Raw genomic sequence first — 20,910 nt, 5'->3', positions numbered from 1 at the left:
TCTCTTTGCTGTTTTTTTTTTTTTTATGTGTGTGTATTTAAACCGTAGAAGTCATTTTAACCCACAACATAATGGATGTAACTTTTTCCCCTAACATAATAGGAAGGTTAAATGTTAAAGAAAAGAAAAATAAAGAACTCTGATACATTATTTACTTCATTGTGTTTATCTTGTTCGTTTTTATGCAGTTTAAAACTTTAAAAGTATGATCTACTTAGTATTCTCCTCTTCTTTTTCTTCTTCTTATTGATTTTCTCAAATGGCAGTGCTTATTTACATACCATTAATATCAGTGGAAATAAGGAGTGGCTCACTATTTTCACACACACACACACACACACACACACACACACACACACACACACAGGATATAAAAGGTCTACACACTCCTGTTAAAACAGCAGGTTTTTGTTATGCCCCCCCCCAAAAAAATGAAATAAAGATAAATCATATCAGAACATTTCCGCCTTCAATGTAAAAATTATGACCTGTGCAAATAACGTTGAAATCCAAACAGACACATTTCAGAGAGAAAAAAACTTTAAACAACCTAATTGTATAAGTGTGCACACCCCTGAACTAATACTTAATTGAAGCACCCTTTGATTGTATTACACCTCTCAGTCTTTTCTTGGATAAGAGTATATCAGGCACATCTTGGCACATCTTGACTTGGCAAAGTTTTCCCACTCAAAAATCATTCCATAACAAGCTTTGCCACTTTGTTTTGGGTGATTTAGTTGTATTTGGATGTTTTTTTTTTTTTGTGTGTGAAAAAGGACTTCTGTCTAGCCTCCCTACCCCAAACCCCAGACATGTACACATAGTCAAGAATACGAGCGATGCAGAAAGTAATCAGTACTTGTTAGATATTCCTGCAGCTCCTTTAATGTTGCCATAGGTCTCTTGGCAGCCTCCCTGGTCAGTTTGTGTCTTGTTCTTTTGTAAATTTTGAAGACGTATTACATCTTGTAATTTCACATTGAGGGTGGAAAAAGCTCTGGAACGATTTATCTTGGTTGCATTTTTTATAACACTGAAACCTGTCATTTTAACAGGGGTGTGTGGACTTTTTTATATCCATTGTAGATCACAGGACACAATCACACACTCACATCACAGACAATTTATGATAAGAAAAGTATTATTATTATTATTATTATTATTATTATTATTATTATTATTATTAATTTCCTCAAATGGCAGTAGTTACACACATACCAATATCAATTTATATCAATAATATCAATTTAAATAATGAGCGGCTATTTATTTACTCTGGCGCTACACAGTTAGACCAGCAGAGGGCGCTACAGACCAGATAAACACTTGTCTGTAACACTTTCTTCTTTCTTCCTTTTTAAAAAATTATATTGGCCACTTTTTCTTAAAAATTTTAATACTACCGATGAGATTAAGAAACAGAACAAACCGTTAATGAAACGCGATTGTAAATATTTATTTCACTATTATTTTTTAAGCCAAAGATGATCGATCAGACAAGAAATCTGACCGATTTTTTGATTCAGCAGATGATATTTTATTTGTTTACTTTTATTTCATCAGCTTTATCACGGTTGAAGAGATGGTGGTAAGACAAGTCTATTTGTACTCATTATGTCTTACCACAATTCGCTCAGTGTTTGTGTTGTAACTGCATTACATTCCACAGGGAGTGAGCCAGGAGGTGTATATGTGGGGGAAAATGGCAAAAGGAAAGAAATTTAAGCTGTATGAATGTATAACACTCTCCAGTATTCTAAAATATATTCTACACCCTGGGGTAAATGATATTTCAGTGATTCTGTCCCTCAGCTGCTCACTTTCCCTTTACAGTTCCAGCTGAATGAGCTGTACGCTTTCCCTGATTGGACTCTTTTTCAATGCCCTCAATGCAGAGAGCAGCCGACTTTATAACGAGCTCAATCAGGTCTCCAGGAGGACTCCTGAAGTTTCATTTAACGCCTAACGCAAAATAAATTTGGGGAACCTGTATGGACTTGAAAAGACGGATGGAAGCTTGGATGCAGATTATTGTGCTGCAGTTGCAGACAGAAACTATAATGAGGTAATTAGACTAAGGTGAGTCTGCAGTGCTAACATACTGTTTTCATTTTCTACCAAAGATCATGCATAATTACATTTTATCCCAAGCAATTTACAAGGCAGCGTTCGGTTTAGCAGTGGAGGGGGGAAGGGCTCAGCTGTGGCTTGATGGCAATCCCGGCATTCCAGCCTAACTCAGGTAGGTTTTTGGAGCCTATCCCGGGAACACTGGGCATGAGGTGGGAATACACACTGGATGGGACGACAGTCCATCACAGAGCACCATGCATGCACACAGTCACACTGAGGGACAATATCTCATAGCCTATCCACCTACCTGTATATTTTTGGCAGCTGGGAGGAGGAAACCTGAGAACCCTGAGGAAACCTGGCGCTGTGAGCTGATAATGCTAACCACTGTGCCACCATGGCGCAGATACATAAGCAATCATTTACATACAGTATAAAGCTACACGTACATTGTACATTTCTACTCACTTATTTTGCAGAATGTGGTAGAAGGAATAGTGAGAGTTATATCACGATGGCACTTTTAACAGCTTACCCTTTTTTTTCATTCCAGATTTTTATCCAGAGGGTAAGGGTTGGGTTAGAGGGTGCAACAGTGCCTTTCTGCCAGTCCTATGATTTTAACTCACAACCTTCTGGATCAGTAGCACTTAGCTTAACACTTAACTGAGCTTAATTCAGCGTATACAATACAATATCCTGTACTTCTGCTTGAACTCCTTCGTCACCTGAAGATTACATTATGGTGCTATCAGCCATGAAATGTGCTTATTCAGCTCAGAAGTCAGGGTTTACAGAGTAATAAATAACATTTGGAGCTGCAGGATGACAAAACGGTCCATTTAAGTCATCCTTCAAGAAGGATTTTCAAGCAAATTTTCCTTTATACATGTCTGAAGTTGCTGTAGTGTTTAAGCTGGGAAACGATCCGTTCTACAAAACGATTTATACCACAGCGCTGCTGAATTCTCGATTCTGATTGGTCAGAATATGTTGATTCATTTTCTATAACAGCGGCTCTGACGGCAAAACTAATCACAGGTTTATATTAATGCACTCGCTCTGATATGTTATTTTCACAGGGACTTGCATGATGGACGCGTCATACGAACAGAAACAACAACAAAAAAAAAATGTGTGCAAATTGTTGATATGATGAAGTGAGGAGATGTTTATGTAGCACATTTGGAAGGAGTCTCCAGTTGTCAGAGCTTTGTAACAGTCAGATGTCTTCAGGACGGAGGTCTTCTTCCGAGGTTTCTCAGTAACACAAAAATGATGATCAACTTCACGAGAGAGAAAGAGAGTTTGGTGAGGTGTAAGTGATAACAGGCACAACTATATGAACAGAACTGTAAACAGATCAATTGTACAATGTGTTTAATAAATAAAACTGTGTTAGCGCTTACAAATTGCCATGGCATAAGAGAAATAAAACACTTTGAGATTTATTGGAAAATAATGAACTTCAGGGTGGTGATGGATCACATGTCATTGGTTATTCTTCTAAAACATATATACATATATGGCAGTGGTGGCTTGACGGTTAAGGCTCTGGGTTAATGATTGGAAGGTTCGCCAAGCTGCCACTGTTGGGCCCTTGATAAAGGCCCTTAACCTTCTCTGTTCCAGGGGCGCTGTATCATGGCTGACCCTGCACTCTGACTCCAACTTCCTGGCATGCTGGGGTATGTGAAGAAAAGAATTTCACTGTGCTGTAATGTATATGTGACCAGTAAAGACTCATTATATATACATACACACATAACTGGACTATGGAAGATGGTGGTCTGGTCTGATGAATCTCATTTTCTTTTACATCATGTGGACGGACGGGTGCGTGTACGTCATTTACCTGGGGAAGACATGGCACCAGGATTCACTAGGGGAAGAAGAGAAGCTGGCGGAGGAAGTGTGATGCTCTGGGCAATGTTCTGCTGGAAAACCTTGGGTCCTGGCATTCATGTGGATGTTTGACACGTACCACCTACCTAAACACTGTTTCAGACCAAGGACTGTACACCCCTTCATATCAACGATATTCAATAATGACAGTGGCCTCATTCTGCAGGATAATGCTCCCTGCCACACCACAAAAATTGTTCAGGAACGGTTTGAGGATCATTAAAAAGAGTTCAAATTCCCCAGATCTCAATCCGATCGAGCATCTGTGGGACGTTCTGGACAAACAAGTCTGATACATGGAGGCCCCACCTCGCAACTTACAGGACTTGCTGCTAGTGTCTTGGTGCCAGATACCACAGCACACCTTCAGAGGTCTTCTGGGGTCCATGCCTCGATGGGTCAGAGCTGTTTTGGTGGCACAAGGTGGACCTACACAATAATAGGCAGGTGGTTTTAAGGTTATGGCTGATCGGTCTGTTCACACGGTATTTGTTTTTGTTCTGTCCCGTTATGTAAACACCAAATCTAGGCAAAAAATTCCTTGTACATGTGAGTGTGCTTGGTAACCCATTTTTCTACCTTCCTCATCCCACCAAGCCCCCTTCAGCCTGCCCACACACACACACACACACACACACACACACATTCACACACACACACAGAGGTAATGTTGTGAAATGATGTTATGAAGTGGCTAACCTAGTTTTTAAGTGACATTGGGAAGTAAGTACTCCATAAGCACTTTCTGAGCACACTTCTAAAATGTCAAAACCAACAACAACAAAAGAGCAGATTGTGTGTTTGTCATTAAGCGATGCAGTTATTGCATAAAAAAACAACAACAAAGAAGAAGCTATTTATAAAGATCTCGAATCCTCTTGTGATGGACTGAATAGGGGGCAGAAAATAAACCACAACAAGTCCAACTGATGGAGAATGAAAAGTGAATATCAAGAGCTGGGGGTTTTGCTGTGATTTTCATTTATATAAGAGGGATTAGAATTTTTTATAAAGGATTTTAATCACACTTCTTTTTTTTGCCCTTATCCTCTTCAGAAACCTTAAAGCGCCAACAAACTGATCAGCAAATTACATCAAATATAATTATAGTCTTCTATTTTTTGTTGTTGTTGTTGGTTTGATGAGTCTGTAAACACAGGGTTTAAGTTCAAATCCCAAATGACTCCCTACCTCCGTACACTAGATATGCTCTAAAGGAACCGCGTTCCACCAGCACATATTTGAGTGCACTATATGTCCATTTGGAACGCGCCCCATCTGCGGCGCATGCGCAGTCCAAATGCTCGTTTCCTAGCAACACAAAAGTAACATAATTTTCCGCTAGTCGTTGCAACTTCGTCTTCGAAAATGGACGAACCGACTCAAACAGAGTCAAAACCACTTTCTACACGGTCTGTGTTCAGCTTTATACCGCCGAGACGAAATGAACCGAAAGAGAGAAGATATTTCAACACGACTCCTAAGGTAGCACAGGCCAAAAGTTGAGAAACAAGCTAAAACTCTGGAACATTCTGTGCGCGTAGAGTTACAGCACTTTGTTTGTCATTGTAATATCCCCCCCCGTGAAATTTAGGCAGCAGAAAAGCATCTGTACGACTCTATATACCGGCGAGCTGAAGGATATGATATGAAGTTACACCGTGATGACCGAGAGCACGCCAACAGCCGCGGCTTGAACGTCCACACTGAGGTGAGCTCTCCTCCCTCACACATCCAACACTAACCCCCACTAACCCCGGGCTAACTCCTTCCCCTGTCACCACTACACACATTCCTCCCTTCCTTCCTTTCACATCACACAGGCCTCGAACCACACTCTGTTTAATACACAGTGGTGCTTGAAAGTTTGTGAACCCTTTACAATTTTCTATATTTCTGCAGAAATACGACCTACAAGTAGATCAAGAGAACCCAATTAAACAAATGAGAATAATAATATTTTGTACTCGATCATTTATTCTGTGAGGAAAATGATCCGATATCGCATGTCTGCGAGTGGGAAAAGTATGTGAATCTTTGCGTTCAGTATCTGGTGTGACCCGCTTGTGCAGCAATAAGTGCAACTAAACGTTTCCTGCACATCGGCTTGGAGGAGTTTTAATCCGTTCCTCAGTGCAGAACAGCTTCAACTCTGGGATGTTGGTGGGTTTCCTCACATGAACTGCTCGCTTCGGGTCCTTCAGCAACATTTCTGTTGGATTAAGGTCAGGACTTTGACTTGGCCATTCCAAATAATTAACTTTACTCTTCTTTAACCGTTCTTTGGTAGAACGATGTGTGTGATTAGTAACTTTCTCTTGTGATTCAGTTCATGGACAAATATCCTGACATTTTCCTGTAGAAATCGCTGGTATAATTCAGAATTCATTGTTCCATCAATAATGGCACGTCGTCCTGGCTCAGATGCAGAAAAACGGTCACAGACCGTGACACTACCACCACCATGTTTCACAGATGGGATAAGGTTCTTATGCTGGAATGCAGTGTTTTTCTTTCTCCAAATATAACCCTTCTCATTTAAACCAAAAATTCCATTTTGGTCTCATCCTTCTACAAAACATTTTTCCAGTAGTGTTCTGGCTTGTCCATGTGATCTTTAGCAAACTGCAGACAGGCAGCAATGTTCTTTTTGGAGAGCAGTGACTTTCTCCTTGTAACCCTGCCATGCACACCATTGTCGTTCAGTGTTCTCCTGATGGTGGACGCATGAACATTAACATTAGCCAATGTGAGACAGACCTCACATCACAGACAGACAAACAGAGTGAGACACAGACACAGAGAGATAGTCAGACAGACGTGCACAGAGAGAGAGAGAGAGAGAGAGAGAGAGAGAAATATAGACAGATAGAGAGGCTAAGAGAGAGAGAGAAACACACAGACACAGACTGTGAGACAGAGAGACAAACAGAAAGAGAGACACACACACACACAGACAGACAGAGAGGCTGAGAGAGAGAGATAGACAAACAGAGTGAGACACAGACAGAGAGATAGTCAGACAGACGTGCACACACAGAGAGAGAGAGAGAGAAATATAGACAGATACAGACAGAGAGGCTGAGAGAGAGAGACACACACACAGACACAGACTGTGAGACAGAGAGACAAACAGAAAGAGAGACACACACAGACAGAGAGGCCGAGAGAGAGATAGACACAGACTGAGAGACAGAGGCTGAGAGAGAGACACACACAGACTGAGAGATAGACACACAGACTGAGAGACAGAGGCTGAGAGAGAGACACACACAGACTGAGAGACAGAGGCTGAGAGAGAGAGAGAGACACAGACTGAGAGAGACAGATAGACACACAGACTGAGTAACAGAGAGGCTGAGAGAGAGACACACAGACACAGACAGAGGCTGAGAGAGAGACACACACAGACTGTGGGACAGAGAGACACACACACAGACAGAATCAGAGAGGCTGAGAGAGACACACACAAACTGAGAGAGAGAGAGAGAGACAGACACACACAGACGGGGAGAGAGAGAGGCTGAGAGAGAGAGAGAGCGCGACACAGACAGACACACAGACTGAGAGACAGAGAGGCCAAGTGAGAGAGAGAGAAAGAGACAGACTGGGAGAGAGAGGCAGAGAGGCTGAGAGTGAGAGAGAGAGAGAGAGAGAGAGAGAGAGAGACAGATGTGGGAGGTAAATAGATTACAGTTGATTGTTCATGTTAATATCGCCACCAACACCATCACACTCATCTCCCAGATTGTGAACTATCCGAGTGGAGTCTCTGCCTAACTGGGTCGTATAACTGCATCACATTTCTCATTAAATGCTGAGTGAAAAAAAAAAAAACACGCTCTTGTGAAACCTGACTGTTTTCTCGTCTTGTAACTGCACTAGTGATTACGACGTCCCCCTGTGAGAGCAACTCGACACAACCACTAACTTCTCACGGGAAGACCGTAACTACACCACCAACCGACAGTTAGCACCACAGTTACTAAACACACCAGCAGTATTTCAATACGAACACATCCACTCCGTTTCAGAGTGGAGCTTTGCTTTCAGGTGCACTTTTCAGACTGAACTCGCGTCGCAGTTGCCGTGCTCCGTCCAGTGGATGAGTAATAACTCCAGTTCAGCAGGACATGTCCCTCATTCATTCAGAAGACCTACTGTACTGTAGATCAGTGTCATTTTTAGAGCACATTTCCCAACCTATTGTTTAGTGCTTATCCTTTTTTTTTTTTTTAAGGACATTTCAGTTTTTCTACAAATCCTTGAAGGCTTCATGACAGCCTTCTACTTTCTTCCATGGACGTCAGTTTTACCCCTGAGCATGATGGATCGAGAATTTAAAATCAATTCCCAGATGCGCGACCAGAAACCTGTGTTAACACTACTCTCATTTTACGTCTCGGACGTTACTATATATTAAATATTAGCCTCATACACCGTGCCGTGCATAATTATTCACCCCCTTGAGCTTTTCAACATTTTTACTGTTATAACCCAGAACTGAAATGGAATTAAATATTTTGTTTTTTTAACCATTTTTGATGTACACAATATTTCTAACATTTGAACACACGACCGTGTAATGCAGATTAATTAAACAGAAAAGCAGACATTTGTTGGTTGTATAAATATTCACCGCATCGGGTCTGTACTCGGTAGAACCATCTTTGTCTGCAGTTACAGCCTGAGGAGGGTAGCAATGGTCTTGAATTTCCTTTATTTGTACACCATCTATCTGACTGTGGATTGGTGGAGCCCAAACTCTTTAGAGATGGTTTTGAGGCCTTTTCCAGCCTGACGAGCTTCAACAACTCTTTTTCCGAGGTCCTCAGAAATCTCCTTTGTTCATACCATGATACACTTCCGCAAACGTGCGTTGTGAAGATCAGACTCTGATAGATCTCTGTTCTCTAAATAAAACACGGAGCTCATTCACATCTGATTGTGAGACCACCTGACTCTAATTTCACCTTCAGATTAACTGCTAATCCTAGAGAGTCGCATACTTTTGCCACTCACAGATATGTAATATTGGATCATTTTCCTCAATGTATAAATGACCAAGTGTAATATTTTTGTCTCGTTTGTTTAATTGGGTTCTCGTTATCTACTTTGAGGACTTGTGTGAAAATCTGATGATGGTTTTTGGTCATATTTATGCAGATATTTAGAAAATTCTAAAGGGTTGTAAAAAAAAAAAATGAAGAGGATGTCGAAGATCTCAAAGAAGAATAACTTTATCACAGTGTGGCAGTGACTAAAAGTACATGAAGCACTTCAGGTTCGTCGGAGTCAAAGCGAACCCCGAACAATATCCACTCAGACATTTTATACTGTGTTTCAAACCAGGTTTCCTGTACGTAATGTAAATGTAGTTTCACTCTAAATGTAAATTAAGGATCGCATTTGATGCGATCGCGTTCCGTTCTAACAGTACGGCTGTCTTTACAGGTGTGACCCCCAAATGGTGAGGCGATAGGATTGTCGAGACCGATGTCTTTCTGAATGATAATTACTGTCACGTAGCCCTTTGTTCAGGGATGGTTCTTGATGTCCGACTGCCGCTCACATGCTATAACTGTGTGAATGTCACTTTAGGTGGAATTATATACACATTGCTGAGACCCAGATAAATTGTCCCATTAGATAGTTCTGCCTTTTTGGGGAGCAAGCTTATCCTAACACAGTTCGGGGTGGAATCTGCTGAGAGGCAGTCTGTAATTTCTTACAGGGTTCATAAACTTTCAAGCACCGCCATACCCGATTATGCACAATTTGTTTTGTATGTGTCAATTAAGTCAAAAAAAATTTCATTCATTGAATTCATTCCATTTCTTCCAGATGTCGAGATGTAGTGTATTTTGGAGCGAGAACAACAGCTCCTTCCTTCGTGCTCATTAATCAGCCGAGTAATTAAATATCTGCTGAAAAACTAGAAAAATAGGCTTCCCTTTTTAAGGAACTGTCACTCATCTAACACAGACGGGACCCTATTTTTATTCATTTATTTCGAACTGGGAAATTCACTCTCTCTCGAAGGTTTTTGTGTTCACTCTGTTTTCTCAACCTCAAGATCTGTTTTCCTTATACGATCTTTTCTCGCTCGGATTTTTAATTTTTATCTTTTGCAACCGTTTCCTAGGAATGCTCCAGACCCGTAGCCGTGCTCACCTCATCCGAGTACGGCCGCCGGCCGCCGGTGCCGTCGTACACGTCGGACCGCCCGTTTGCCCGTGTTGCTCACATACGCGAGTTTTACAGGAAAAACGGCATTAGCAAATCAGTGGAGGAGGGCTACGGCTCTGTCTTTCCAGTCTGAGCTAAAAAAAAAAAAAAAAAAAACCCCAAAAAACCCCAAGGAGCATGTCTTAATAGCAGGTGCTGACTTTTTTTTTTTATTGTGATGATCATTGCAGCTGATAGAAATACAAATATTGCTCTTCATTTGTGGTGGTAATGAGTGTCAAGCTTTTTTTTTTTATTCGCAAAAGCTTACATGTATAAATGGGACGCAGAGATGCTTATATAGAAAGTCTTTAATGGATAAGAAAATGGCGGCAACAAAACATGAACACAGACATTTGACAGACACCCATCTGTCCTTGTCTAAAATGACTGACACACACACACACACTAAGTCCATACAATCCTTGGTGAGAAATGAAGTTCTGTTTAAATTAGTTATTCTGCTTGAAATAAAGTTTGCTGTACAAACGTCCCTTTTGTATTGTGTGTGAGTGTGTGTGTGTGTGTGTTTGTGAGAGAAGCACAAAGAAACAGCCAGATGAGACGGTCAAGGCATTACAGTCCCCTGTGATAAGGATCTGCTCATCTCAGTGTGCACAAAGAAAGTCTTCAGGTCACCTTTGCCCTTCACGTTGATGATCCCTCGACACGAGCACATGTAGCCCAGTGTCTGGAGGATCCGACTCGTTTCCTCGGTTACCTGCAATTTAACAATAACAACTCGGAGATCGATATAAACTAAAAACACGAATTACACGAATTATATAAATGTCACTATATGTATACATGATGCTTTTATACTTCACTGGACATCATGAGACGTTCATACATGAAGTGATTTACATTCAGGGGTTTGATCGACTCTCAGTGTCGATCATTTCAGCCAAAAAAAAAGTTGGTCCGGGACAATTTTAACGGACGTTCTTACTGTTTATGGCGGGTTTGTTTTACACAGTGACAAAATAAACGACAACACAACATAGAAGGCTAACATAAAAGCATGTAAAACGTAAAATGCTGCCATGACAGTGTAGTTTCTTTAGAGCAGAACAGAATGTACCTGGATTTTCCCAAGAACCCCAGTGCTTTCCATCCTGCTGGCCACGTTCACCGTGTTACCCCAGATATCATACTGCGGCTTTTGTGCTCCGATTACCCCCGCGATCACGGGGCCGTGGTTTATTCCTGATGACGACGACACACCACTTTATTAACCTTCTAGTTCTGTTTAGGATTTATTAATAGATGTTGTGTAGCAGTACAATTTCAAGATACAGTTCTTATACCATAGCATGGTGGAATTCCTGAACCAGAACGCGCATTCATTTTCTATAACATCATGGCTGGGTTACGGAGCCCCGCACGTGATGTCCGGTTAAAACAAAACAATATATCGTGGCCACGAATTAAGTATTTGTTCCCACGACTTATGAATTAATACGTGAGCACATTTTATTCATTCGTTCCATCAGTTTTGGTAAATCGTGGCCACGTTTTTACCAGTTCGTGTCTACATCACATTTTGAGAGCCAGATTGACCTAAAATGAGGAAACAAATTCATTATTATTATTATTAAAAAGTAATATATTGTTTTTTTACCCGCATGTCATGTGCGAGGTTCTGTAGCTTGGAGAGTAGTTCCGGCTATAATGTAAATGATAGGTACACATTATTGAGCTCGTTTTATTATCAGTTCCTACAGGATTTCGCAGATTTCGTTTGGTGATTGTTCCGGTCAAAAATGCTTGCTTTTGCTACGGCTTAAAAAAAAAACATTTGCGACGCGACGTGCCGAGGATTTTTTTTTGTGCTTTTTTTTTTTTTGGTGGAAAACTACTCGAATTGGCGAAATTGCAATTTCTTTCGCCGTGATGTTTGGTGGTAAATGAGACCATTTAGTTGTACTCGTGTTTGACGCACGTGAATCGAAGAGGGCTTTGGACGAACGTGCGCCGTGATGACGTCACATGACTCGTCTCGTCCCAAATCGGCGGTGATTTTTAAAAAAATTGCAAGCTCCTCCGAATATTGCGGAGCGTGCTCGATTCTTTGCGTTCGTCTCTGCGATCGCAAAATCCCGGAGGGACTGAAATACGTTAAAATTCCTATAGTAACAGCTCACAGGGACTCGTACGGTGGACGGTCCTCGTAATCTGCGTCTAATAATACATTTCAAATAAAAAATTTACATTGTATATATTTTCGTATAACGAAGAAAAGAGTCAGATCACTGATGTGACTTGTTTTCTGGAAGATTTACGGAAGGAAAACTTTTCGTGACACGGGAGAGTCTTTAAACCTTCCTCTTAATTTAACGGTATTTATGGAAACGGATCCATAAAAAACTTTCCACTGCTCTGCCGTGCTCCTGATAGCCCCTGTGTGCAGGTGGGTGAGTAATAAGAGATGCAGGGAAATGTGACCGCAATTAAAAATCGCCGTTTTGCTTTCCGAATTGCAAAGCCCAGTTATTTTTATTCAGCTGGTTTATTTCAGTGATGTGAATATAATCTATGCAATGCAAAAAAAAAAAAGAAAAAAAAAAGATCTCCCCTGTTGATTAGAGGTCTGATACCCAGCACATAAAGTTTCATTTTAGAATAGTCATGCTTACTTGTTCTACTCCCAGTAAAAACTTTAAATGGGTTATTTTGACCGGAACAGAACAAAACGGCTAAAGGACTTAGAGCTTTATACTGAGCTTTGATGATGCTTTGTGCCAGTGGACTGCAGTGCTATTAGTAGTATGGTGTGACTTGAGTTAAGTCTGATTACCCATCCTGCATCCTGAGAGGGCTTGATCCCTGAAAGCCTACAGCGGAATAGGCATCATTCACAGAGCAATGGTCAATGACAAGGTTCAATATACTATATGTCCAAAAAGTCTTGGACACCTGACCATGGCACCCATATGTGGTTCTTCATCAAACTTGCCACAAAGTTGGAAGCGCACAACTGTATAGGATGCCTTTGTATGCTGTAGTATAACAGTTTCCCAAACCTGTTCCAGCATGACGATGCGCCTGTGCACAAAGCGAGCTCCATGAAGACTCGGTGTGTTAAGTTTGGACTGGAAGACCTCGAGTGTCCTGCACAGAGCCCTGACCTCAACCCCACTGAACACCTCTGAGATGAACTGGAACTGGAGTCTCTTCATCATCCCGACATCAGCGCCTGATCTCATCCTCACTAACGCTCTTGTAGCTGAATGAACACAAATCCCGACAGCCACGAGCCAAAATCTAGTGGAAAACCTTCCCAGAAGAGTGGAGCGCATGATAACAGTAAAGGAGGACTAAATCCGGGTTGGGATGTTCAACAAGCACATATAAGTGTGATGCACATACTTTTGACTACATAGTGTATGTCACCCTTCTCCTTGTTGAGGCAAGTGCAAATTATAACATTGTTGAAGTAAGGAATAAAACATGAAAGGTTGTGCTGTTCTAGGAAAATATTCCATGGCTCAACGTTGATTATTTAGTCCTATTATACAACAGCGATATGCCATTTTAATTTATTAATGAATGACACGTCACGCTTTTTAATTGTTTACAGCCACAAGGTAGAGTTAAACTCGGTCCTTCCGGGATTTTGCGATCGCAGAAATGAACTCAGAATCAAGCAAACTCGAGCAATATTCTGAGGAGCTTGCAATTTTTCAAAATCATCGCAGATTTTCCGCAGATCTGGGACAAGGTGCGTCATGTGACGTCATCGCGACGCACATTCAGCCAAAACCCTCTTAGATTCGCGTACGTCGAACAAGAGTACAGCTAAAAGGTCTCATTTACCAACAAACATCGCTGCAAAAGACCGTGCAAAAAAATTTGTGCGATTGCGATTTCGCTAACTCAACTAGTTTTCCGCAAAAAAAGCAAAACGAATTTAAAAAAAAAAAAAAAAACGACAGCAAGTCAAGCGTTTTTGGCTGCAACAATCACAAAAATCAAAACAAAACAAAACAAGCACCAATTACCTCACCCCCACTCTCTCGAAGTTAATAGAAGAAAATAATGCAACTTGTCATAAATAAACATCAATGTTTATGTTTTTCTTTGTTAAATAACAACACATTTGTAAACATCCATTTATGATTAGCCCTAGATTATGTGGCATGTCTGCCAACGAGCTGTTACTATAGGAACAATAACAAATTAGACTGAGCGTGCTAATTGAAATTACAGCCGTAACTATCGGAGCTGTTCTAGAAAATGAATCCACACCTTCAGAGTGCTATTGTATAACCAGTCCACGCTTCTGCTTGGACCTTTCTCTTCCTTACCCACACGCAGCCTGAAGTCATTGAAGGAATGTTTATTAATAACATCAAGTTTCCCCACCAGAGCGAAGGCAAACTCGACCATTGTGCCAATGTGCATGTACTGCCGGTCATGGTCCTTAAAAACAGAACGAGATTCAAATTCAGATCTGAGATAAAAAGTACGAGAAGGATTTTCCTGTCTCTTCATATTTAGGAAAATCCTCGAAATGCTTTGGCAATATGGGTCTTCATATGATCATGCCAGTAAATAAATTCATTCCTAATGTTCCCTACGTTACGTTTGATGTCTTGAAGCAAACCAAAACAAAAAAAGTTCAGCACCAAGGACAGCGGCACAAACCCCACGAAAACAGAGGACAAAGAAATCTTTTTAAAAACGCTGAGAAATAAAAGCACACCTGTGCGTAATCCTGTCCAGGAGGAATGTTTAGTCCCGTAGCAGCCATGTAGGTGCTGCCAATCGTCTTTATCTTCTCCACTCCACTGAATTTGGGTTTGGACAGTAACTGGCAATGAGAGAGATTTGAAGTGGAAATTATAGGGACATGCATAATGGTTTTAGAAACATCCATCATTATTAGAAACAATATAACGACATACTATGTATAACAGATTGCAAATACATAACTGCGCCATAATTGCAGAAAGCCGTATGACATGAAGGGAACATAATTCCATGACATTAACGGAGGGGAAAATAAGTTATTATAATGAAAAACTGTACAGTGCGTATCCACTGTCAGTCAAAAATTTATGCTTTATAACGGCGGTAATCATTATTATAGCCACAGACCGGACTAAATGATACAGAATAGCAATTAAATAAGTAAAGCCTTTTTGGAACTTATTAATTGCTCGCTCTCGGTTCCTAATGAGAGTCGAAACGGGTCCATGTTTGTAGGGTAAAGCCGTTAAGTCTACAGTTAAAATATAAAAAAAACCCTTGTAAACACTGCTATTGTTAAATGTAAAACATAGAGTAAATATGTGGTGTGCTGCTAGTGCCTCATTAGTGATAAAGATTTTCCAGTTTTCGACTGGCTGTTCTAACATTTCTCAATTTCGCTAAACATTTAAAAAAAAAAAAAAAACCCAAATCTTTCTTGTTTCACTTATCTTTATTAATAGCTGTTAATTTCACTCGGACATTACTCCAACGTAGGGCTGGACGGTTAATCGAAAAGTAATCGAAACTGAAATTCAGAACCTCTAACCGACGTAATTTCCCATTGTCGGTTATTTCGTTTTTTTTAATCCTGTCACTACTTTCCTCTTAAAAACATCCTACCGCGTGTGTAGTCACGTGACTCCGCCCCGTCCAGTCAGCGGCATGGAAGTAACATGGAGGCGAACTCTAACACCGAGTCAACTGAGCAACAGGCAGCTTGTAGAAAAGAAAAACGCAGTGTCCGTCGCTTGGATGCGTTTCAGCTTCAGTAAAGACGACACCGAACAAAATGATGTCAAATGTAAACGTTGCAGAAAAAACGTTTCAGCGCCGAAAGGTAATACCACCAACGTTACCGGATATGTACAGCACATGGCTCAAAAAGAGAGAGAGACTGACAAGCACCCAGCAACAAGTGCCTCCACAGAGCAGGTGTCGATAACACAAGCGTTTAAAAAATGCTACACAACATGAAAAGGATTCAAGAAGATGAAAAGACGCCAGTACTACATGGTGAAAGATATGGCTCCCATAGCTACATAGCTCCACGGCTCCATTCGAAAGCATATTTTTCCCAAACTGCGCTGGCCAACATGTACAAAACCTGTCATAAAAAGGTAGCCGCTGAACTGAAGTCTGTTCAGCACTTTGCAGCCACATCTGATCTCTGCTCAAGTAGGACCATAGTTTATATATAGTTTAATAGTTTGTTTCCTTCAATTCTTTTCGAATCACAAAGATAAATGGTAAACTGGTAAATGGTCTGCACTTATATATAGCGCTTTTATCCAAGGTGCTTTACACTGGGTCGCATTCACCCATTCACACACACTCACACACACTAATGGTAGCAGAGCTGCCATGCAAGGCGCTAACTTGCCATCGGGAGCAACTTAGGGTTAAGTGTCTTGCCCAAGGACACTTCGGCATGTGGAGTCACGTGGGCCCGGGAATCGAACCACCAACCTTTCGATTAGTGGACGACCCGCTCTAGCACCTGAGCCACAGCCGCCTTCAATTGAAACCACCTGAGCCGATGCACGCTTTCATTAGAAAAAAATATCCCACCTTTAATAGTGGACCATATTTACAGTACAAACCTTGTCAGTAAACTATGAGGGCAATAAATAAATAAATAAATAAATAAATAAATAAATAAATAGTTCATTAATTGTAATCGAGGTAAAATGTTCAATTAATCGAGATTTTGATTTTAGGTCATATTGCCCATATTGCTGCCATATTGCAGCTCGACTCCACACTCCATTTCTCATGCGGTGCTTCAGAGCGTAATTGAAACTGAAAGCGACAGCAGCGAGATATACAGCGAGCACACCGAACGCGTGTCAACAGCATCCTGTACCTCATCAAAATCCGCTATAATCTCGTTGAGGAGCCTGAGACACTCCAGTCCCTCCTTGTTCACGTCCGACTCCGTGTAGAATTCCTTGAAGTCCGGGATGGAGGCGAACATGACACACACTAGATCGTACGACTGATGGTAGAGATCCTGAAAACCCCCCCCCACCAAAAAAAACAACAACAACAACACGTCAGCTAACATTAGCAAATGTGGGGAGGAGGGATGGGACAGGATGGCAATTATTTTACGAGTTAGCAATCATGCAAAGTGCGTTTTCTTTCATCTCAGCTTGAAAGAATGAATGATATTATTTAGTAAATGCATGTTCTTGCATGTGGTGTCCTTACTCACCTCGTTCTTCCAGTTTCGAGCCAGGAAATGCTCCGCCACGTGAGCCGGAAGAACGTTCTCCAGCAGCACACGGTTCAGGTTCTCCATGGTCTCGATTTCCTCACACTCCCGTTTGAACTTGTTCTTCCACAGGAAGTCTAACCTACAGTAATATTCATTCTGTTACAAGAAAAATAGAGACAACTCAATACACACCCATTAATTCTATACAAGTACATTGGTGACCTTTCCTATATCAGGGCATCCTTGTGAACAAGCTACATCAGACCTAGACTTTAAAAGGTCAGTGGTGTAATTGGTGGTTGAGTTCTGCTGGTTCTGCACCAGAAGTCTGTTCCTGCCCTTTTTTTAATATATATATATATATATATATATATATATATATATATATATATATATATATATATATATATATATATATATATATATTGGCCCTTCTCTCGTAATGTCATGACATTATGTCCTCTTTATATTGTTTGGCTTTGTGCAATAATGGAATAATTTGACGAGTAGCGTGACTGGACTCAGAAGATTGAATGCATCTGCTATGCCTCTGTATTACAATTAACACATTGATGAGACTGTTACCATGGTTATGCTCATTTTGCAAAACAACAACACAAAAAAAAACCAAAAACAACAACACTACAATTCTAATAAGGGACATTTAGTTAAAGGGCTGTGATGTGTGGAAAGATGTCTTCATTAGTATGTTGTGTTAAAATGGTGACCCACCTGCCTCGCCAGCACAAGCAGAGTGATGAAGAAGATGAAGAGCGAGACAGAACCCATTGTCTTCAAGTCTTTCAGAACACCGGGTCTGGCACAATCAAAAAAAGAAAGAAATAAGCAGTGAGAAAGAGAGAGAGAGAGAGAGAGAGAGAGAGAGAGAGAGAAAAAGGTGATCTTTTGTTCCAGCAGGTTGACTGAGGAGATGGATCTTTTCAACAGCACCTTGGGTGGGTTTTGATGGATGTGGGTTTATACGTGCCCCGGTCAACAGAGTAATATCAAATGCACAAATCTACATAGGACTTTGCCGGATGCTGTCAGGCGTCGCTGAGTCATCAGGACAGAGAGTGCAGGAGAAAGGTAGAATGAAAGAGGTAAGAGAGAATGCACTCAGTGACGTCTTTCTCCTCAGAGAACCTGCTGGAACAAAGTTAAGTTCAAAGGTATTTATTTACCTGTTAGTTTCAGAATAAATGGCGTGTGGTTAATTGTCTTAACCTCACACAGAAAATACCAGAGAAATCTAATCATCTCATAACTCATGTTTAATTGAGGTCATGTTATTCCATGAAAATAAACACCAACCACAAACAAAACTACAAGCCACCATTGCTGGCACACCTGCATTTAGTATGTTAGGCAACTCCCTTTTGCCAACATAACCACTGAGTCTTCTTAATAATCCATGATTAGATTGGAGAACACAGAGTGAGGAAACGGAGACCACTGCTCAAGACAAAATCTCCACGAAAAGTTCTCTTCTGTGGACTCTTCTCTTCAGCTCATCCCACAGGCTTTTTAAAGGGGTTTAGGTTTGTCAAAAGTTTGATTCGGTGGTCAATGTACCATTTGTGTGTGGATTTGATTTGTACATTTTGGATCATTGCTCTGCTGGAAGATCCAACCATGAGCCAGTTGCAACTTCTCGGCAGAGGCAGTCGGATTTTCTTTAAAATCGTTTGCTAAGTCATGGAGTCCATGAGGAAAACAGCCTGACGGTATCACAGATCCTGTGTAACATCATGTGTAACAGTGGGGATAAGGGTTTATTTCTGTATAACCATCATACTTTTTTTTTTTACTCCAAACCCATCTTGAGTGTTTGTTGTCAAATATGTCTATTTTGGTCTCATGTGGGACAGTAAAAAGGATTTCGTCTGGCTTGCCTTTCAAACAGTTTGTAAATTTGCAGACTTGGTGACCCCAAAATGCTACCACACCTTGCCCATCTCCACCTGCCATACTTGGGAGAAATTGTTGTCTCTCTAACTGTACTACTCATAATAAGTACTACCCTAATAAGAATGTAAGGTGTGTAAACAGGACATAGAAAGTCTTCTGCAGCTGAAGGCAAAAGAGCAAAGTCACGTTGTGTGTGTGTGTGTGTGTGTGTGTGTGTGTGTGTGTGTGTGTGCTTGTACAGTATATCACCTCTTTCCATCAGGAAATATGCTATGTTAGCCAACATGAGTCGTTTGAACTGATTGTTGCCCTGAAAAACACCAAAAGGGTAGTTTCTCTAAAACTGGCAACCACTAACTCGCAATACATGCAACAAAAGAGCTTTAAAGGGGTTTAAAATGGGTTCATAGGGGATTTTGTTTTAATTCAAAATTGTAGCTACTTTTCAGAGCACTTAGAAGTGCCCTCTTTAGGGTTTGGCTCCTTAGGAGTTTGTCTTAATTGGCGCTTGATTGAGTTTTTCTTTTTCTTTTTTTTTTTTTTTAACTCTCTCTCTCTCTGTCTTCATTTAAATTCAGTTCTCAATCCAGTTTTTTTCCTCCTTGAAAAGTCCGTAAAGTCTTAGAAACATCAGCCAACACTGAGCAGAGAGAGAAAGCTTTGTTCTGGATGTTTTGGTTTGTTTAAACCAAGCAATAGATTGGGGAGTCTGGAGGCAGTTTGTGGATTGTTCACTGCTGCATTGTCAGCGTTTATTCTAAAATAAATAAATAAATAAAAAAGACAGGTTCTGGAGCTGACTGTATTTAATATTGTACTTAATGTCTTGGAGTACAGGCCCACAACTGCATCACTGATCAGTTAGATGAGGTCTACACAGTAAAAACTAAGAGTAAAGTAGGAAGAAATGGAGACAAACTGACAGAAGGAAATCAAACAGAATAAAAGAGTTTCCACATGTGGTCTGGCTTAACGGAAAGCTGTTTAAATGACTTGCACAGAACTCAACAGCTCTGCTGTCAATCATCTGAAAACAAATCAATTCAGTGCAATCTCCACTAAGCCTGCGATCTCAACATCTGTCGCTCATAATCCTGAGACTTATTGAAGGTGCTGGGTTATTTCTGTTGCTACCTTGGTAAATTGCCCTGCCAATATTCCATCTCCTGTGGGTGCGTGAGTGTGTGTGTGTGTGTGTGTGCGTGTGTGTGTGGGTGTCTGTGTGTGTGCGTGTGTCTGTGTGTGTGCGTGCGTGCGCTACCGGTCCAATGGCTGGGTCTTATAGAGGGCCATGCTGTACTCATCCAGCACTGCAGCATGGGTCTGGAGTATGATGATGTTGTAGGCCACCACAGCGGCCAACATGATCACCATCTTCAGCTCGTAATTGATCCTCAGGAACACGGAGCAGGAGACGAGGCCCAGGATGCAGCTGTAGATGAAGTACTGAAAGAGCAAAGACGGCTTAATCAAGTTTTATTTCTGAAAATAAAGGACAAAGTGCAGTCATGAAAACTTTGGAGAAACTTGAGCTGAATAATGAGGTACTCAGCCAGACAGCTTAAGGAACGCAGTCAATTTACAAAGAGAGGATTTTT

General features: G+C 41.0%; 2 protein-coding genes and 1 long non-coding RNA gene across 6 annotated transcripts in view; 2 read left to right on the top strand and 1 right to left on the bottom strand.

Annotated features, from left to right (window-relative positions):
• Window positions 1–5,279: 5,279 nt before the first annotated feature.
• Window positions 5,280–10,702, top strand: cfap90 (cilia and flagella associated protein 90). The gene is made up of 3 exons (XM_053637195.1): window positions 5,280–5,466; window positions 5,576–5,692; window positions 10,127–10,702. The coding sequence occupies exons 1-3, from the start codon at window positions 5,350–5,352 to the stop codon at window positions 10,301–10,303; spliced, it is 411 nt and encodes a 136-aa protein (XP_053493170.1). The 5' UTR covers window positions 5,280–5,349; the 3' UTR covers window positions 10,304–10,702.
• Window positions 5,984–9,189, top strand: LOC128615259 (uncharacterized). Of its 4 annotated transcripts, none has more exons than XR_008387172.1 (3): window positions 5,984–6,206; window positions 6,311–6,466; window positions 6,575–9,189. It is a non-coding gene; the product is annotated as an uncharacterized LOC128615259 (long non-coding RNA). The 4 variants fall into 4 exon arrangements; XR_008387170.1 differs by having other exon boundaries at window positions 6,572–9,189; XR_008387171.1 differs by having other exon boundaries at window positions 6,344–9,189.
• A 75-nt stretch (window positions 10,703–10,777) lies between the features above and the next one.
• adcy2b (adenylate cyclase 2b (brain)) overlaps window positions 10,778–20,910 on the bottom strand; it is a 69,886-nt gene continuing 59,753 nt past the window's right edge. The window contains exons 18-25 of the mRNA XM_053637194.1: window positions 20,574–20,758; window positions 18,134–18,218; window positions 17,399–17,557; window positions 17,048–17,194; window positions 14,915–15,022; window positions 14,517–14,631; window positions 11,291–11,415; window positions 10,778–10,930 (exon numbers count right to left, since the gene is read on the bottom strand). Of these exons, the coding sequence (XP_053493169.1) occupies window positions 10,778–10,930; window positions 11,291–11,415; window positions 14,517–14,631; window positions 14,915–15,022; window positions 17,048–17,194; window positions 17,399–17,557; window positions 18,134–18,218; window positions 20,574–20,758 (1,077 nt within the window). The remainder of the gene's footprint in view (window positions 10,931–11,290; window positions 11,416–14,516; window positions 14,632–14,914; window positions 15,023–17,047; window positions 17,195–17,398; window positions 17,558–18,133; window positions 18,219–20,573; window positions 20,759–20,910) is intronic.

This window comes from Ictalurus furcatus, chromosome 12, assembly GCF_023375685.1.
Source record: "Ictalurus furcatus strain D&B chromosome 12, Billie_1.0, whole genome shotgun sequence".
Taxonomy (NCBI): domain Eukaryota; kingdom Metazoa; phylum Chordata; class Actinopteri; order Siluriformes; family Ictaluridae; genus Ictalurus; species Ictalurus furcatus.
Note: the sequence above shows the minus strand (reverse complement) of the source record. Positions and strands in the feature narration are given on the sequence as shown.

What these genes read in the sequence shown, in the direction of transcription:
- cfap90 (XM_053637195.1), top strand. Translation starts at nt 5,350, where the DNA reads ATGGACGAACCGACTCAAACAGAGTCAAAACCACTTTCTACACGGTCT. An exon ending in ATTTCAACACGACTCCTAAG is followed by an intron (nt 5,467 to 5,575) that starts GTAGCACAGGCC and finishes CGTGAAATTTAG; the next exon opens with GCAGCAGAAAAGCATCTGTA. An exon ending in GCTTGAACGTCCACACTGAG is followed by an intron (nt 5,693 to 10,126) that starts GTGAGCTCTCCT and finishes ACCGTTTCCTAG; the next exon opens with GAATGCTCCAGACCCGTAGC.